Genomic DNA, 20783 nt, shown 5'->3' with positions numbered 1-20783 from the left:
TTTTGTCCCAAAAAGAACTCTTCATAATTTTACACGAATCTATCTCACCTTTTTATAGTATCAATACTTGAAGTAAAGAAAATCATAAGCTTTTAATTAGAGCAAGATCCACTAAATGTTCTCAAAGCGCTCCACTGTGGATTCAAAGTCAATCGTAACACTTAACATGTAGGGCCAGACATGACGCCTTTGATGTGCTCTTATATTTTTTGACTCAGACAACGTTGTTGCCAGCTATATACTCTTTTACTCCTGAAAGTAGTAAGGAGATGTGAGAAAAAAGATTTATCCTCCCACACAAAAACTCGAACCCGTCACCTACAGGTCTAAAGCCGAGTGTCATACTACTTGACTACAAATCTGCAGGATCTGTCCCTCTTTATTCTTTAAGAGGGTGGTTTTCTTAACTACGATTTTCTTGCCCCACTCAATGTGACAAAATCAAAGTCCAGAACAGATTCTACCCATCTTGGAAAATTGTATTTGATACCGTTGGGATCTCGTAGATTTCGCTCCAGACATTTGGAGTCACGAATTGTAGATAAACTTTAGACGACTTATAAATAATCCTGGTGCTGATCGAGCCATAGACATTTTCAATTCCCAATTCCAATTCTCAAAAGTCATTTTTCTCCCCCTAATAACTCACATGATCCCAATGCTGTCTGCTTTCGTACAATGCATAACTCATATGACCTCAGGGCTGTCTGCTTCAGTATCTGCTCTTACAGATCATACCGCAAGCATCATCTCATGCTTTCATCACAATGCTGCGTTTATGGCATTATAAGGACACCCATACATCCAAAACTACTCTCCAGTCTCATTACTCTCTAGTATGATTACAATTGTTGCTCTGGATCGGCTGGTGCTTCCCCACAGTGTAAACAAATCAACGAGTCTGCCAAGTCTCTCTTGCGTGGATCAGGCTCCATCGCACCCGTTAACTAGTTAACTGCCTTACTCTGGAAAAACACTTAGTTAAAAATTTGGCCAGAAAACTCGTCCTTCAAATATTGATCGATTAGAATGACCATAATCTTGGGCGAAAACTCTAAAACCTTGGACTTCCCGAAGTCATTTAAATCGATCGACATAAGGACGTGTTTTCTGGCCAACTTTGTATCTTTCCAGAGTACGGCAGTAAACTGGTTAAATGTCTTCCTCAAAGCGTCTCCCTGCACAGAAGAGTATTTTATGTTCGTTCAGACTCCAATTACTCTGAGGCTTTCCAGTCGATACTCAAGAACAGATAGAAGGGCTGCCGGGATTTCAATGTGCCAACGACATGGCTCCTTTTAGTCCTGTATCTTTTGCCAACTATTTTATTAAGCCATTCCTTGTTGTTGGATTATGCGGCTTTAGATCGTCGGTTCGAGTTCCTTTGTGATGGTGCAATATTCAGTCCCTAGAAAAGGCTCTTTACTCACATCATCTCAACTTAGGTGACAGGCATCATGACTCGTCCCATATATTCAGCGGAGCGCACCACGTACCTATTTGTGTTGCAAAAATCTCTGTCAATGAACATATTCCAAAATCTAAAATATTAATTCATTAGTGCAAATTATGCCCATGAACACGTTTTAAAGAATTTATAACCACTTGAAAACTTGTGAGAATTTTTCAATGTCCTGTAAACGTTCCTTGTTTTTAAGATCGCATGATCTTACGTCCATTAGTATAAGATAATTAATATTATTATTATTATTATTATTATTATTATTATTATTATTATTATTATCATCATATTGCGCAATATAAAAGCTCACATTTAAAGGGGGGAACGGGGGCGGAGCTTATTATCTTCTTCTTGCCACCATCTGAATTGCATGTCGCCATGTCAAAAGGATAATGAGGGATACGATTTCTGAATTTCCTTACTTCGAATATTGGCTAAAAAAATGACGTGAAATTAAAAGCCCGTCCCCTGATATAGAATAATTCCACAAAAGCTTTGTTACATCCCGCAAATTTAAATATCACACCTTCACAACAAGCTGTCACAGTCTGCTCCAATAAGCCAGAAATATACAAGTAAGAACGTGTCAATATCTTTCCTCTTCCGCCAATCTATTCAGATCGTAAAAGGATACGTAGAGACTTTTAAAATTGGTCAATAAATGGATTCCTCATTGATCAATTTTCTTTGAGTGAAAATAGCTAAGATCTTTACTTGCTCCCACGTTTATGGGAGCTTTCGTTCTAAAAGGACAACAAACATGATATCTGCCAGCAAAACCCGCGTTTCTTCTTCTTCTTCTTCTTCTTCTTCTTCTTCTTCTTCTTCTTCTTCTTCTTCGTCATCATCATCATCATCGTCGTCGTCGTCGTCGTCATCATTCTCTTCTTTCTATTTGTAAACCGTTTTATACCTATTGAAAATAGATTTTTTTCTTGTAGTGATGAGAATCATTCTATGTCGCCGTAAGAACAGGAGTGCAGTTGATGTCTCAATTTAACCTCTAATGTGTGGATCTCTGAGGACTTGTGATGTAACAATCACCGTCGGACTAGTCGGTCCCTGTCTCGAGTCCCTCTGTGAGTCACAAGGAGTTGAGTCCTTGGAAAAGACACTTTTCTCACAAAACATCATAGCACACAAGTGTTAAATGAGTATAATTCCGGTAACAGCGTTATTTCTGTCGTAAACAAAAATGTAACATGATGTTTCGTCCAGCATGTAAAATATTGCCGTTGCCTTGTGACCCCTTGAAAACCTATTCAACGGATATGCGCTATGTAAACGCTCAATTTTGTTTTATAAGTATTACTTTGAATTTACAAAAGAATGTGGATTATCTTAAGCAGTTCGAGGAATGTCTGCGTTAGAATGAAGCGAGTTGCTGTTGACGTGGCGGGAGTCTGTTGAGCACGATAAATTAAGGGTACAAAGCGAAGACCACAGGTTGAACTACTGTAACCCCCAGTGCAAAGTGTGTGAAATATTGGGTTCAAGACGTTTACCTGCGCTGCTTTGTCGCCTGCAACCTGGGTTTGTTTGTTTTGTTGGGGTTCTTTGTGATATTGGATTGTTTTGTTTTTGTTTATTTTTGTTTTTGTTTTGTTTTTGTTCTGATTGTTTACGGGGATTGGGGGTGTTTTGTTTTGTTTTGTTTTGGGTTGTTGTTGTTTTGTTGGGGGGAGGTTTCTGGGGAATGTTTTGTGTGATAAAACGTACTTGGAACTTGCCAAAACAAAAACAAATCATCCGATTCAAAGGATGTCGCAATATGCATATGATCGATACTTTAGGTAAAGAGAGATGTAGAGATCGAGTCAAATCTTTTATATCTCAGTCTAAAGCTCACCAATTAACCTATCAGACCCTTACATAATGGATAGGATATAGAGAACTAGCATCAACCACTGCCTCGTTGTATATTTTTAGCCATCTATATATTTACTTTATTCAAAGGAACCAGCATGAAAACATATGATTGTTCAAGAGAAATGATAACCGATGGTCAAGAGCTTGAGTCAAACTACTCCGCCGTAGTAGTTATGATAATTTTAAATTGACAATTCCTTCACCTAATATGGATGACTATGATAACTCTTATTTTGTCTCCATTATGTAAAGGACTTACCAATTGTGACTGGGTACAGTTGTTGGTGTTTATTCGTTTAGTCCATAATCCATTTATCTCCTACCCCGTCCTCCTCCTGACTCGCCAAGTTCAATGATTAAAAAGGAACGAGTTAAATTAACATAAAGCGTCCTATAAATATGATAACAAGCAATTCTTGGAGTTCTTTTTCGTGTATCAGGATAAACCCCGGTTCCGTTTAACTCTTAGCACCCCAATTATAAGCACAGAAACAACGCCTAGAGTAGATAACATAACAGAGTGTAACACTATCCAAACAATAAAAAGGAAACACGAATGTCATTTAACAGAAGAAGAAGAGGAAGCAGAAGAATGAGAGAGTTAAGGGGCATTATGCGTGTTCTTAACTGTGGACTACGATAAAAATCTGCAAAGCAACGGAAAAAATGGCCATTTCAGATTTTCGGTCTAGACGGCCAGGGTCAACAATCACTAGTAGTTATTTCTGAGAACCAATAAATTACTAGGGGCTGATCAACAAAAATCATCAATGGGCCATATCCTTTTTATCATTCCTCCATAATTCAACGAACTTTATCTGTTTTAAAGTATCAACGTATGCAAAACAATGTCGTAAAATGTTGCGGCTAAAAAAAGTTCCATTGTTTGTTTGTTCTTTGTTTTGTTTTGTTTTTTTTTATACCGTATACAACGTTCTGAAATATAATATTCGTATTTAGAGGAGGAAAGGGGAGGCGGGGGTGTTTGAGTTACTGTGTATCATAAATCTTTTACTGTGGTCTGCCGTGCTCACCTAAACAATGTCCCTCGACATTGAGTCGTCTGCTTGGTTTTTATGCAGAAACAGATCGGTAACAAGATTGTGGTTTTGTGTTCTTTGTGTTATAACCTCTTACATCAGTTAACCATGGTCCATAGAGATAGATATCTAGGCCTATTCATTTTTTTTCTGGCTGAGTTCTTTGTATCTGCTGCTGTACTGCTGTAATTGCAACTATTTCGAATTGGATACGTCAAAATGTGACCCACCGCCTCAACCCGGGTTTATGTCAGGGTTAAACACGGCTATGTGGTCTGGTGGTATGACATTTGCCTTCGTATCGGAAAGCCCTAGGTTCGTGTCATGCTCTGAGCGGCGCATAGTTGAGTCCTTTGAAAAGGCTCTTTACTCACATTCTCTCAATGTCCGTTATCAACATTGACTCTATCGAAACAATTGTAATATCGCCTAAAAGGCTACATGTCTAGTCCAACATGTTAAATGTTGCTGTTGACCAGGTACCTCATATAAAGCGCTTTGAGCACGTTTAGTGGATTCACTATATAAAAGCTAAAGTTTTTATAATAGATGAAAAATTTATTTTCAAGTGAAAACTATATGAAAAAGGAAATTTTAGTGTTTTGCTCTTGAGGACACCATATTATTCAACCTACTCTTGAGGACATAACATTATACATCCTACTCTTGAGGACATCATATCATTCATCCTACTCTTGAGGACATAACATTATACATCCTACTCTTGAGGACACCATATCATTCATCCTACTCTTGAGGACATAACATTATACATCCCACTCTTGAGGACACTATATCATTCATCCTACTCTTGAGGACATAACATTATTCATCCTACTCGAGGACACCATATTATTTATCCTACTCTTGAGGACATAACACTATTCATCCTACTCAAGGACACCATATCATTCATCCTACTCTTGAGGACATAACATTATACATCCTACTCTTGAGGACACCATATCATGCATCCTACTCTTTAGGACATAACATTATTCATCCTACTCTTGAGGACACCATATCATTCATCCTACTCTTGAGGACATAACATTATCCATCCTACTCGAGGACACCATATCATTCATCCTACTCTTGAGGACATAACATTATTCATCCTACTCGAGGACACCATATCATTCATCCTACTCTTGAGGACATAACATTATCCATCCTACTCGAGGACACCATATCATTCATCCTACTCTTGAGGACATAACATTATTCATCCTACTCGAGGACACCATATTATTTATCCTACTCTTGAGGACACCATATTATTTATCCAGCACTTGGGGATACCATATTCATCCCAGTCATAAGGACACCATATTACTCACCCTACTCTTGAGGACACCACATTATTTATCTTACTCTTGAGAAAATGATAATCATCCTAATCTTTAGGATATCATATTATTCATCCTACTCTTGAGGACACGATATTGCTCATACTCTTGTGGACACCATGTTATTCGTCCTACTCTTGAGGACAGCATATCCATCCTACTCTTGAAGCCACCGTAATCATCCTACTTTTGAGGACACCATAGTCACCCCCCCCTCCTCCACCACCACCACCACCACCAAATATCACACAAGTTTCATTGTATCAAGTATCATTTTTATCATTACGACATAACGCTGTTTAGAGGCGGTGAGATGTGGCACACGTATGACTAAAATTTTAATTATGTTAGCAATTTTAGTTCAGAAATTAATTTATTTACATCCAACGACATTTCTATTTCAACTAAGTGCAAAACGAGGGACGATTAGATGGCTTCAAAAGCGTAACAAGACAATGCATGGTACCATGTATGGCTTGATAGGGCTGTTTCATTTCAATGTAACGTCGCAATTCCCAAATATTTATTCTAATACAGTGCATCCAATTAAATATGAAAATAAAACCATAACATACCTAACAAAGTTCACTTTCTGTAGAACTCAAGCGATCTCACTATTGCCCGATTGAATATTTAGAACTTGGTTATGGTCGTATATCCCCCCCCCCCCCTCATCTCTCTCTCTCTCTCTCTCTCTCTCTCTCTCTCTCTCTCTCTATCTATCTATCTATCTATCTATCTATCTATCTATCTATCTATCTATCTATCTCTATATATATCTGTGTGTGTGTGTGTGTATGTATGTGTGTGTCTCTTATATTATACTAGCAAATCCCGATACATCTTCAATGTAAAACTAATCACTGACTTTTATGTTTTCTCAGTATACACCCACTGAATCTCTAAAATCCCCTTGAAAAAAACAAATATGTAATTTATATAAGAAACCCAAACAATTAAATAAGTCATGGAAAAAACAATAATTGAACAGAAGCATTTGTGATGATTAGTAAACAGAGAAAATAAAAGACTGAAACAAACACAGGAATCGATAGAGCTTCTTTACGTACACTATTCGATGTTGTTTTGGAACCATTAAAAATGGAGAGGTTCCGCTTGTCTCCCATCCCTGGACACTCGAAATAAAGCTAAGGCAGAAAGCAAGGAGTTGAGAGGTAAAGCAGTCCGAATTCAGGAAACAATGGCAATGATGGCTTAACCAAGCGAAATACACAGGTATTGCATACTGTGCGTTTTGTTAAAGTACGCATAGCATCTGCCAGCGGATATCACGTAACAACACACAAAACTAGATGTAACCTTGAGCGTTTGTATTCCGATTGATAGATGTAGTGAGAACTAATAATAAAATTGGCTGTCACCTTTGTTTTTTTTCTATTACTTTTGATGGTTTGCGTTTGAGTGAAATTTTCACCTGCTCTTCCCGCGTGCAATTCGTTCGATGTCGGAGATTCACAAAGACAAAGTACTAACTTGTTCTTTCAACGTTATCTGATCTATTCATTCATTCGTCGATATTTTGTACAATTTCAAAGGTTACAAAGTTTCTGAGGTTGAAATGATATTTTAGACATTGAAATAGCGATGTTATCATTCTTTTCTAATTTAAAATCTTAAGTTCCCTTTTCCGTTCAAAAGTGAAAGAATCAATAGAATAATTCCAATCCTGGTTTAGCTGGTCACAATCTAGCAAGACTGAGGCGAGATTTCAGTGACACACAATAGCACTTCTACACTTATAGAATTCCCCAGGCTGTCAGAGGCGTCATTTTGTGCGTGTAGCTTTTGGCCAGCCAATCAAATCAAATGCATTATGATTGAAACCACATCGATGGTTTACGAAATATAATTTTTACGGGAAAATGACGTGGGGAAGGCAAAGGGGGAAATCGTCATAAAGTGGGTTCAAACTAGCGTGAATCTTATGTGACACATTGTTATTCCAACATTCACCATCATATCATTTCATTAATATTATCATTTCTATCATTATTATTATTATTATTATTATTATTATTATTATTATTATTATTATTATTATTATTATTATTATTATTATTATTATTATTATTATTATCATCATCATCATCATCATAATCATCATCATCATTATTATTATTATTATTATTATTATTATTATTATTATTATTATTATTATTATTATTATTATTATTATTATTATTATTATTATTATTATTATCATTATTACCTCAGAAAATTTCTAACCTTTAAGATTAAAATTGTACTATATATCAACGAATGAATGAAATAACACATAAATATTAGATCAGACAGTCGAAAGGACAAGTTCAGTATTTGACTTGGACGTGACAAAAAGCATTCTCTTATTTTCAACCGTATAATTTATAATTCTCATACCTATAAATTGATTCAGACAATTACCGACTTGTCAAAAATGTGAACTTAAAGCTCTAAAGAGTTTTAGAGCATTTATATAGATCAATATTTACTAAACATGCTCAAAGAATTTTACACGTGGTCCCAAGCCAACAACAATACTCAACATGCAGGACGAGACATAATGCCCGTTAGGCGATAGTACATTTTTCCCGACAGAAACAATGCTGTTGACGACCAGGTACTCGTTTTACACCTGAGTGTGGTGAGAGAATGTGAGTGAAGAGCATTTTCCAAGGACTAAACTATATGCCGCACAGAGCGGAACTCAAGCCCTGGACCTTCAGGCCCGAAGGCGAGTGTCAAATTACTAGACCACATAGCCGCACAGGTCTCAGATTTAAGACTTTCACAAGTTTGGGATCGTCTTAATCTGTCGATATATGGAGTAACAGTTTTCTGTCCAATCTATAAAAAGTGTTCTGTCATGGAACGTCAGCATAACTATAAGTCACGATTGAAATATTTAACCAGTTAACTACCGTATTCTGGAAAATATGTATTTTAAAATTTGGCCAGAACACTCGTCCTTCAAATATCGATAGATTTAAATGACCCTCATCTTGGCAAAAAACTCTCAAACCTTGGACCTCGCGAAGTCTAAGTTTTAACTAGTTAACTGACAATTAACAAACTAATATAGAATCCTTGTCTAGAGGCATAAATTATTATTGTAGTATTAAGTATTGTTTAGTTGAGGAACCTGGATGATATAACAGATACCGAGACTGAAATAGTATACAATGTCGGATGCCCGTTATGGAGATTAAAGTTACTTAAATTTCTTGTAAATGTAACCCATTGGCTCAAAATGGTATTATATCGAGATGGTTTTGATGCTGTGAAACTTAGGTTCATATATATTTTTTTAATGATTCAATGAAAATGAATTGTGGATAGAATTACTTGACGAGTATAACATTAAAATATTACAAAATTTGTGAGCTTTAATGAGCTTGTTTCATCGACACTCCTGCTTATGAATAATGTAATGAGAGTCGGAGTTCATTATTCCATTTAGGACTCGTGACTGTCTGTTGTGGAATGGAGTAATACGTATAATCATTTCACTTTGGCATTAATGATACAGGCATAATTCATTTTATATTTGAATTTGATATGGGAAATATGCCATTATGTAATGAGCGAAATGAGAACCTATGCATGAGAGTCAAATAAAGCTCATTTGTCTCATAAGTTGACAGAGCGCCTTACAAGCAAACTGCGCATATTATATAGCGTTATAAATATTAATAATGTCGGGATCCTTTACCTCAAACGGTTTTGTTACGCTGAACTAGATGTAAGTTTAACCAGTTCAACTTGGGCGAAAAACTCGTCCTTCAAATATCGATTGATGGAAATAACCCTCATCTTGACAAAAACTCTCAAACCTGGGACCTCACGAGGTTCCAGGTTTGAGAGTTTTAACAAGGTCCCAGGTTTGAGAGTTTTGGCAAGATGAGGGTTATTTTGATTGATTTTCTGGTCATATTTTTAAGTACCTGTTTTCCAGAGCACGGAAATGAACTGGTTAAATAGCCAGAAATGTGAAATTCTAATTTTTGTCACGCGATCAACATTCCTCAACCAAAGATATCGTATACTTAACTCAAGTCTATCAATTCCATTTTCAACCTACATCACTCTGATATAATACCGTTCTCAGGCGATAAGTCACATAATTAAAGAATCTATTTTCTCTTTTTAATGATTTTTTAATTTATCGTGTTCCATTCACTATTTATTTGGTTGTTGAATCAGACAGTATTCTGTGATTGACCAAGCTTGTTCTTTTTAAAGAGAAACTTTTAGTTGATACTGTCCGTTTCAATCTATCACACAAAAACTCACCCTTCTTGTCACAGGTCTATCGTTCGGCTCTTCTGTCAGGAACAAAGTTAGTCTTGGTTTTAGTCTTCGCTTTATTCAATTATTGTTTTATTATGTACTCACTTTTGACTCTCATCTAAACCTTGGTCTTCAACTTTATGAAAATACGTGCCTCTGAAACAGTAGTATTTAGCATATAATTTATCGTCAACGTTTAATGGAGATCAACGTAAGCTTTTATAATTTGCTTTTGTCGCCAAAAAATTGATAATATTGGAATAAGATGGGAATGATTGACAAACCCACAATAACACGTGGTTAACAATGAATAGTAAAAATACGTTTTTCCTTCTGTTTTAGGTGTGTCACTTGTTATGATTCCATTGTTAAAATAAGCCTGATTGTGTGAAACAGAATTTGGCAAATATCAATGAATAAACTTGCTTAAGAACGTAGCTTTGCAATGTAATAATAAACATGGTTTATGTAACGCTTTCCAAGACAAAGCATGTCAAAAAACTTATCAAAATACCTCTAAGTAGAAGCTTTATAAATAAACTATGATGGGGTGAGGTCTCAGTAAAATTTACCTTTAGATTGCATGAAGGGTGTATGTTTGATTGGAAAGAGCTAGATTGAGGAGGCGGGGGGGGGGGGGGGGGGCACATTTATTGGATGTTGCGGTATATGAACATTTGAAGAATATAAGTCAACATTTTCGATCTTCATACGTTCATTAAAGCTCAAATGAAGTTATAAATATATGCAGCATTTTTAGCATATTTCCACGGTTTGACTCTACTCAATGCGATTCATAATGTTTTATGTATCGTATCTGATTTGCAAATATTAGCAGGTCTGATAGCCGGACGCCATTTTGGGCCTAATTCGACGTTGAATGGATAAAATTTGACTTTGGTTTGAGAGAATTTCCATTGCAACAATGAGCCCGTAACAATTCGGGTTTTCTGGCCTAAAGAAAAATACACGTTGATGGTTTCGTATCATACTGTATCGTATAAAAGCTAATAGGCTTTTTAAAAGAAACGTTATATGTCATTTGTAACTTTTAATACATTGAATACATTTTTCAAAGGCACATAACCGATAGTCATTGTCAATTTGGCATTCAGGTGTAAATGGTTGTTTCAAATTATTAAATGTGTAACACGCAAATAAGTTATTGATCATATAATCAAGAATCGTAGAACAATTATTTTCCCTGTCAACATTGGTTTGACTTGTCAACTGTTGTACATTTAAGGGTGGGTGCGGCATAAAGACCCATTTTTTTATATTTTCCAAGCAAATTGATTCAAACTTCACACAGCAATTTGTAATAAAAAATAATGGAGAAATATGACGTCATTAAAAAAAAAAAGTTCGTTGCCATGGTAACGGCCGCCATCTTGGATTTTGTTTACATAACTTTGAATCAATATTTCGAGACTATTTACAAAGATAAAAGCATATAACTGTGGAAATAAGTTACTTATCCAAAGACAAATACTTCCTATTGATGATTTTTTGATTAGTGAAATACTTTTTAAAATATAAATTTTTCTTTCTTGTCACTATACTTTATCTGAAATTTGGTCAAAATTCTCAGTTTGAAAGCCAATAATTTCTGAAGTAATCAATATTTCAAAAATTCATCAATACGAAATAAAGAACATGGTATTGTGAGTATTTGGGCAAAGTTTCAAGAAAATCTATCAGAGAATAGGGGAGAAAATTTGAAAAATGTTTTTAAAAAACAACATTTTGAGAAAATTGCAAAAAAACAACCAAAAGTGGTGAATTTTGATGATGGTGGTATTGCAGAAATCGAAAATTTGTACAAAAATCAATAAAATTCATGCAAAAAATGATGTTTTATCACAAGATAAGATGTCATAGGTTCTAAAAATAGCAATAACCCAATTAGGTCAAATTGGCCCAATTTTCACATTTTTCAATGCCGCACCCACCCTTAAGAGTTTCGATTAACTAGTATACAAAATGCTAATATAATATCCAATGTCATAGTACATTGTTCATCACAATCAAATGTTATGTTCATGGCATTCTTTTAAGAATTACTAATGGAATTTAAAGTTTTTGTCTCAAACTTTAGACTATTCCAAATTGCTTCAATTTTTTTGAATTTTTTTTTATGGATGAATTCCTTGTGTACAGATGAATATCCTTAATTTATTGTATGAAGCAAAGTTTTCATCACATCAGATTGTGTCCAAATCGACTTTTAGCGCATATTTCATTCTAACCGTTTTACTTAAAGCCAGATATCCCTTCACACTTGAGAGGTTTCTGACAATGTGGATAGAGTCCTATAGCAGATAACAATTTAGGGCAAATCTTTAACTACTGTTGCCATCCATCCGGCCACTGGCCACAGTCAATGTCATCATCATCACCATTGCCATTTTCACCCTGGGTCAGGGTATAGGCCACAGACAAACAGTTTCCTTCCTTCTCTATCCTGAGCTAACTTTTTAAACTCGTCCCATGTCTTATCACATCTCTGTATATCAGCTTCTTTAATTCTTCCTTTCGGTTTTGTCTGTGTCCTTCATAAATTCTGTCATTGCAGAAACTCTTCGGTCGTCCAAGCTAAAGAAAAAGGATTTGATTTGTCCGTCTGTGTTTCTGTAACAGTGAGTTTTACGGAAGGGGTGTTAACCCTTCGACAACCCCCGACCTGGAGGACCGGGTGACTCAAAAAGGGGGAGTCACACACCATTAGTCGCCTTTTACCACCCGCTGGCTTGGCGTTCTTGCACCCTCTCAGTTGAAGGACCCTGGACACCGCACGGGGGATAGTCAATGTCGCTTAACTTAATTATAAGACGATAACTCATACCGCTTGACCACAAGCGTCACAATCCCATGAAGTCTTTTTAAAAAAAGAGGCATGGGAGCGATCTCTACTCAGGTTCTCGCCCAACCGAGTCTTGATCACATGATTTGTTGCTGACCAATGATTGGATATTTCTTAATTAATGGAAACATGCTGCTTTGTTGTAAACATACCTATGGGTCAAGCTAAACAAGATGATGTATCATGTTGTTGGATATTTCGAAGACTGTAAACAATTTTTATTATGTAGGTCATTTTCAGCAAATTTCAATAAGTTACTGACTCGACTATATTTATTAAGGAAAAATAATATAGATGGAATGAACTGTGTTTTCTCTCTCTCTCTCTCTCTCTCTCTCTCTCTCTCTCTCTCTCTCTCTCTCTCTCTCTCTCTCTCTCTCTTCTTCTTCTTCTTCTTCTTCTTCTTCTTCTTCTTCTTCTTCTTCTTCTTCTTCTTATTCTTCTTCTTCTTCTTTTTCTTCTTCTTCTTTTATTTTTATTTTGCTTAAACGGGGGATCTGATAACATCCAGTGTTAGATCATTATTTATGTTTATTCATTTATTTATATCAGAGTATATTATTATAGTAGCATATTATTTGTCTATCAATAGGTGTGTGTGTGTGTGTGTGTGTGTGTGTATGCGTATTTGTGTATATGAGCGTGCTTTAATAAAGCAAAACAAAAAGCAAAAAACAAGATTGTATAAAGTTGTTCTTTTTTTTTCACAAGTACTATCTGCATTGATTTAATTTCTGTTTGTTATTGTTTTTCTTTGCAGCGGGATCCACGGCAGTTCGACGTGGTAAGTCATTCCATACTTATAGGCCCATCGGGCCGTTTTAGTCTAGCATCCACTGTCAATGTTAACGGGAACGATATTTTTCCACAAATTATGTGACCTATCACCTCAATATGGTATTCTGTCAATGTGACACAGAATAGTCAGAGTAAGTTTGGGGGCAAAGAAATGTGAAATTTTGCCATAGTGCCTTTAAGAATTGATATCTTTTATCATCAATACAACACATGAACTTAAGCAAAAAGTCTCATATTTCTGGCAATAGATTCAGTGTCCAGGATATAATTAATCCTGACATAATACCGTTTTCAGACGATAGATTACATTTGAGGTTAAATAGATGATAAATTTGATAGAGGTAAGGAGGACAAAGAGGAGATTAAAACTTTGGAGTTCTGGATCAAAAACCTGGGTGACTTAGTACTGTTAGTGCTGAAGAAGAAAGATAAGTTGATAAAAAAAATAGAAAAAGAACAACGATCTCTCAAGTTTTTAACAAAACAATAAAATTTTGGCCTTTGCTCTTCGTCCGGAGATGAGGGGAATAAATACGATTAAACGATAATTTACATAATACAAAATGAAAGAAAGACATAATATAAATTGCACAGAGATTGGGGAAAAAAGAGCGAACAGATATTTGGCAACTTTTAAATAAATTGTTTTGTGTATTTGGTACGGTTGGGGAACATATGTAACTAACATCTTAAATATGATATGATATACGAGCTCCATACAGGATAGTTGACTAACTTGTGTTTTGAGGATGACATTTACGGCTTGGCTGAATATGAACCAGGAAAGGCGAAGTTGGAAGGAGACCTTGCCCTTGAAATGACTTCTTTCTCACGTGTTATGCAAATTAGTGCTGAAATTCTGATGGCCAATAACACTCTGGCGTACTCTGAAAAAAATACGTTTTAAAACTTTTTGCCAGATTAGAAAATTAATCCTTTAGATATCAATATTATAAGGACGTGTTTTCTGGCCGAAATAATAAAAACGTGCTTTTCATTGTACGGCATCATGGACAATAGGATTCTTGAATTCCGCATTAGTTGCAGATAATAATATTTGTATAAGCCATGATCAGACGAGGGAACCAACCGGAATACAACCCAGAATTGCTGACTTTTTAAAATTAAAAACAATTTGGTAGAGAATAACACCACCGCAATCTCCAAGATCAAACTATTGCGCTACCTGATCACGTCCTTATTTGTCTTTGTGAATCATGAACAAAACAGCAAATATTGGAAAAAAAATATCTAGGTTTAGGCTCTGGAAATTAAATTCTTTAGCATCACATTCAGATACGTCGCAATCAATGAAAAGATAAGGACCAGAATTAAGATTGGCGCAGTGCCTCATACCAACCTCCTAAAGTTGTGTGGTATATGGTCTATTAGCATGTCACTCGCCTTCTGATCGGAAGGTCCTGGGTTCGAGTCCCGAGCGGCGCATAGTTGAGTCCTTGAAAAAAGCTCCTTACTCACATTCTCTCACCGCACTCAGGTGTAAAATGAATACCTACCTGGCCGTTAGAGTTGTATCTGTTCGAAAACAAAATATATTATCGCCTAACAGACGTCATGTCTCGTCCTTCATGTTAAGTATTGTTGGCAAGGAACCCCTTATAAAGCGCTTTGAATGGATATTGTTCTTTATATAAGCTCAAGTTTTGAAAAAATAAAAAGAAGACATTTGAAGTGATAAGGACAGGTCACCAGGGCAACGGGCTTGTTAAAAACAGTTCTCTAATGAACCGTGCAAGAGGAAAGAGGAAGAGAAGTAGACAAAAGAATCATTGGAAGGACGATATCAAAGACTTATCGGAATAGAATAGAACTGCATTTTACGGAAAGCCAAAATCCTTATGAGATGGAGAGAGAAGGTTGCGACAATGATCCGACCATCGACAAATTATGGGAAAAATAACAGGTAACAGGTAACTGCATTCAACAGAAGCATTTTGTTTAAAATGTATATATAAATTTAGGGGTGTTGTAAAGTAAAGTAGTTTATTGAAGAAAGAAAAAAATTTCAAGAATGAAGTTCATTGCGTGCACGAGGAATAAAAGATGACAAACAAGAGGAACACAAGATCTCTACAATAACAATCAAAGCTAAGCATAGTATTCGACTGTATGTTTTCCCTTCACCGCCTTTTTCGACTGGCTAGTTTTGTTTTTAGCTGTGATTAGTGATCTTCCATCCTTCTTGCACTCTTTGAACCTGAATAATCCATTTTATTCGAAATTATGTGACCGCCACCTCAAACGTGTATTATGCCGGGATGAACTAGTCCCCGAAAACTGCATCGATAGTCAAAAATAAAAGTTATATCATGTTTGAGTTGACATGCTTTATTGTTTGAAATAAATATAATTCCTTAAACTGGTAAAAACTAAAATTTCTAATCCTGGCATTCTAGCAATAATGTACTTTAGCAACATATAGCTTTGGCTCACCATAATGCCAGATTGGTGAATTGGGTGGGTCACAAATACCATATCTTACCAATCTTCTTACGGGAGTTCCTTATCATTGAGGTTGGATGCCGTGGTCTTCCACAATTCTCTGTCTAGCGCCATCTCTGAGCAGTCCTTCATCATGCACCCAGTCATTTCTTATATATTTCCCAGTCAGCTCTTTCGTTGTCTCTCTCCCCCCTCTTTTCCCATTAATCTTTCCTTCAAGTATTGACTTTTGGAGACTGTTGTGGCGTCGTATGTGGTCATAGTACGCAAACCTTCTGTGCTTTACAATCACCAGAAGTACTTTCTTTCTTATATTTTGTCCATCCAATACCAATTTGTTTGATTTTTCTCTCTTTCCATGACACCTTTCCGACCAGCTGTAGCACCATATTTCAAAAGCATCAATTTGTTTTTAGCCCAGTGCTCAATGTCTATGTCTCGCATCCATAAAAAATATAGGCCAGTTTCAGAACTTTAGAAGTCGAATTCTAGTTCTCCAGCTTAGTTAGAATCTTTTTGTTTTTCATGAATGCATTTTTGCTAACCCTATTCTTCTTCTTAATTCTTGTTCCGATTTTCCATCTTTTGTTATTAACTGCCCAAGGTATACAAAGCTTTCAACTTCTTCTATTGTATTTCCATTAATTTGTATTTATATTTTTGGTGTTTCTGCATTTTTTTTGATATAATAATTGCTTTTGTTTTCTTGACATTCATTTTCAATCCCTTTTTTTTTCACTTTCTTCTTTCACTTTTGTGAGTAATGTTTGTAGCTCAATTGTGTTTTCTACAAGAAGTGCCATGTCGTCTGCGTATCTTAGGTTGTTAATGTTTCATCCACATACGCTTATGCCAGGTTGTTCCTCTACTAACTTGAATAACTCCGTGTAAATATTAAATAGAGCTGATGACATCACATATCCCTGAGTATCGCCTCTTTAGCTGCCTAACGCCTCTTTGATTTTTACTTGGTCTGAGATTCCTGCTTCTGTTCTTAGTTGAGTCATTTGGTTCCAGTTCACGTTAGATATAAGTGCTGAATTATTATCGTCAATTCCAATCTTACCAATACCCCCCCCCCCCCCCCACAAAAAAGAGCAGAATATCCGATGCCACTCGGATTTCATCGAGTTATCGATTTCTTAATGGAAAGGATTTGATCCCTAACAACGTCAGCGTGTTTAGTCGTATCATGGCAATTGATACATTAGACGGGTAGTAGTAACTAATTGTTTGTTCCATATGAAATGCAAGCTAGTCTATTTCAAAGTGCTTTCCGATATATCTAACGGATCTAGCTATTCAAACACCTTCATTAACTATATTGGATTGCTTTTGTAATCAGTAAAGATCCTCCACGACTTGTATTTTTATGTCTTGGCCATTTCAGGTACGTCGGCGACGGGGACGAACAACAACGGAGAGGACGGGGGTTATAATGTGGAAAAAAACCTCGAGGAAAAAAAAGAAAAAGACAAAAGTGTTGGGTCGTACGAGGGAGAGAGTAGCAGCAGCAGTAATAACAATAACAATGGTGATGGTGGGAGTGAGAACATACAAAAACAAACTGGAAATACAAACAACCCGGATAATTTTTCAGTTAGAAGTTCCTATTCCTGCACCTTAATTTGTGTCACGCTATTTATAATAATGTTTATTTCGAAAGTCCAACAACATACGATTATTTGTTGCAGATAGCTGATTTTGCCTTGTTGAATAATTTAATTTATTAGTTCGAATGAGATAGCAAGATCCAATGAACTAGTGATTAATTCCCATGGCAGTACATACATATCCTGTTAACGTTGACACAACTCGTACGTACATATAATTATTATAATAGTCTTTAAAACGATGGACGTCTACAATGGAACAGATGGAGAGAGTATTAATCCAGCCAATAACCACAAATTCACGACTGATAGTGTAGGAAGAAAGCAAATTTGTACAAAGGGATATAACTGCCTAAATAAAATATCTCAATGAGTCTCAACTCAGTTCGCTTCCTTAGCTGAATGATCATGTATTCAGATCGAGTCGGACTTGTGAATTCTATTGGAAAATGGTTTTTAAGAGTCAAAATTTCAAAATGCAGTTACACAGATTGGTGAGGTGTATATTGTGAGACAACTGTACTGGATGCATTGTAAAGAAGTGATAAGTTTTTTCAAGAAATGAAATCGTCATCTGTCTTCTTAATGACATTTTGCTTTGATTCATTGACTTTGAACACATCTGCTATTCCCCGTGAATATTAGAAGGAAATATTTATTGATTTAACTATGTATAAACTATGGAATGGTACAAATGAACTCCACAGTTTGAAATTGATATTTCCGCATTCAAGGAAAAGACATAATTATGTAAAACAAATATCCTTATGATTTTCGAATCAATGGATAACGGGTGTTGATAGTGAAAGCCGTACAAAACCATAATAATGCACAGCTTAATCCGTCATTATTTGTCAATGATCGTCATAATATCCTATCGTTTATAAAATGCATAGAAATTTTGGTAACGAAATTGTTGTGTGCACTGGTGGCACTTTAACTTATCTATTTATGTACGTTTTAAACATTTTATATCATTCTTTGTCAATTTATGTCTTTGTAAAACTTTTTAGATGCGTATAACAGACAATACTCAAACTGTTGCTATTCTAATTTCATGAACGTATGAATTCAAATGAGGTATCGTGAGCAAATGTATGAGTCTTATTATGGGGGGAAAAGTCAATCCATCTCAAAATATTACCCGTTAATAAATTATAAAAGTACTATGACATGCCATCGGGTATCAGAACTGTAGATTATTAATGAACATTAGTTTTATTGCAAAATATATTAATTTTAAACTATGCTTCCCTGCAAGTAAGTGATAATCGAGTGTAGAAATATGGATATTTTATTGTGCCTGAAAATTGAAATAATTTATGTTAAATATCATTTTTTCTAAAACAACAAGCATAAATTTGGGTCATCATGCTTTAACTTTTCATTTTTATGACGTTGCTGTCACGTAATAATGAAACAAGAATAGACATGTCTCACTAATTACCCCACGTTTACACCAAAGTTTATCGGACGGAAGACCGATGTCGGGCAGGTGACAACGTTACAAAATACTTTTCGTCATACTGTAATATCGCCTTCACACCAACCAGAAAAGAAAAGAAATATTTAAGACATGCCTATACAGAAAAAAATCTAAGTACTATCAACAATAATAACCCCATGGAACCATAATCTCTCTCCCCCCCCCCCCCCCATATTTTTGCACAGCACACACACACACACACACACACACACACACACACACACACCCTCATTATGTATATATATACATATATATACACGCACCATTATAAACGTCCGGAACAAGAACTTTACCTTTTCATTCCACCCTGACGACGCTAAGGCAAAATCAATGATTCAGCAATCAGTGTACCATGAGCTTGCCTTTATGAGCTTTTTTGGGGTTGTAAAGTCAAGATTGTTGAGGCGCTGTTTGATGATAACCACAAATATCCAATGGGATTTAAATCTGGAGAGTTGCCCGGCCATAGCAAAAGGATCCCCAAAACACAACTTGAGTGGATATTTTACTGTCACTTTTCAACTTTTCAGAAACACATTTTCTAACAAATTTACATTTTTGTACTTTCACTAGAAAATGGGTCTCATTATTGAAAACCACTTTTTCCCAGTCATCTACGCTCCAATCCTTGTAATGTTTCGTCCACTGATACCTTTTCTTCTCATCATTGGTCCTGTTTGTGCCCGTGCAGGGCTCAGCTTTGCTTCCGGTTCGAACACACGCTGCCGTTGTGTGGCTTGAACAAGTCATTTCGCCCTAGCTCGGTTTGTGGCGCTGCACTGCTGTTGACCCCTGTGTTATTCTAGTTTTTCCTTGGAATAGATTTTAAAGACAAATTCCTCCTTTTGGGATGTATATAGGGAACGTTTGTTTAAGAGTTGCTTTTTTACTGGGCGGAAGACCGGATGACCTGCTGCAAGAAGACGTCTTCCGACAGTGATGGATGAAATAGTGACACCGTGCTCAACGAGGTCTTGCCTGGCTCATGACTTGACTTTTTAGGATCTTAAACAGTGTCATAGAAAATCGAAAACGAATACAAACCAAATTATCCAGATTAGTGCCATTAAAACCCATCCAAATGGGTAATTATAAACGAACCCATTGCTGTCCTAATTAATTTGCACACACACACACACACACACACACACACACACACACATATATATATATATATCTATATATATATATATATATATATATATATATAGATATATATATATATATATATATATATATATATATATATATATATATTTATATATATATATATGGTGCGAGGAGAAAACTGGAAAAATTGTGATGCAGTTTCAATACGAAGAAGTCAGAAACCGTCGAAAATTTGTAAGCAACAAGATTGATTCCTAATGTATTACTTGCTAAGTTTGATTAAAAACCTATGATTGGTTAAGAAAGTATGCCGGTTATACCAAAATCGTATAAAAATTATAATACCGAAAGTTTCCAAACTCCCGTCATGTTTTTAGCAGTATTGTGTGACTAGCGTAGAAATTTACCTTGTCTTGTTGAAAACCAAATAGCCTATTGGG

General features: G+C 35.8%; 1 protein-coding gene across 13 annotated transcripts in view; it reads left to right on the top strand.

Moving 5' to 3' along the window:
* Positions 1–19313, top strand: part of LOC144965547 (kin of IRRE-like protein 2) — a 220224-nt gene extending 200911 nt beyond the window's left edge. For 9 of the 13 annotated variants that reach the window (XM_078900992.1, XM_078900988.1, XM_078900995.1 and 6 more), the window contains 2 exons: positions 13634–13654; positions 17525–19313. In XM_078900992.1, coding sequence (XP_078757118.1) covers positions 13634–13654; positions 17525–17832 — 329 coding nt within the window. In that variant the 3' untranslated portion in view covers positions 17833–19313. Of the gene's footprint in view, positions 1–13633; positions 13658–17524 lie in introns of all 13 variants that reach the window. The other 4 variants (XM_078900985.1, XM_078900984.1, XM_078900986.1 and 1 more) reach the window with 1 other exon arrangement.
* The last annotated feature ends 1470 nt before the right edge of the window (positions 19314–20783 follow it).

The sequence above is a fragment of the Berghia stephanieae genome, chromosome 2 (assembly GCF_034508935.2).
Source record: "Berghia stephanieae isolate SIO BIC M18660-M18661 chromosome 2, UCSD_Bste_1.3, whole genome shotgun sequence".
Classification (NCBI taxonomy): Eukaryota; Metazoa; Mollusca; class Gastropoda; order Nudibranchia; family Aeolidiidae; genus Berghia; species Berghia stephanieae.
This window is presented reverse-complemented; position numbering and strand designations above follow the sequence as displayed.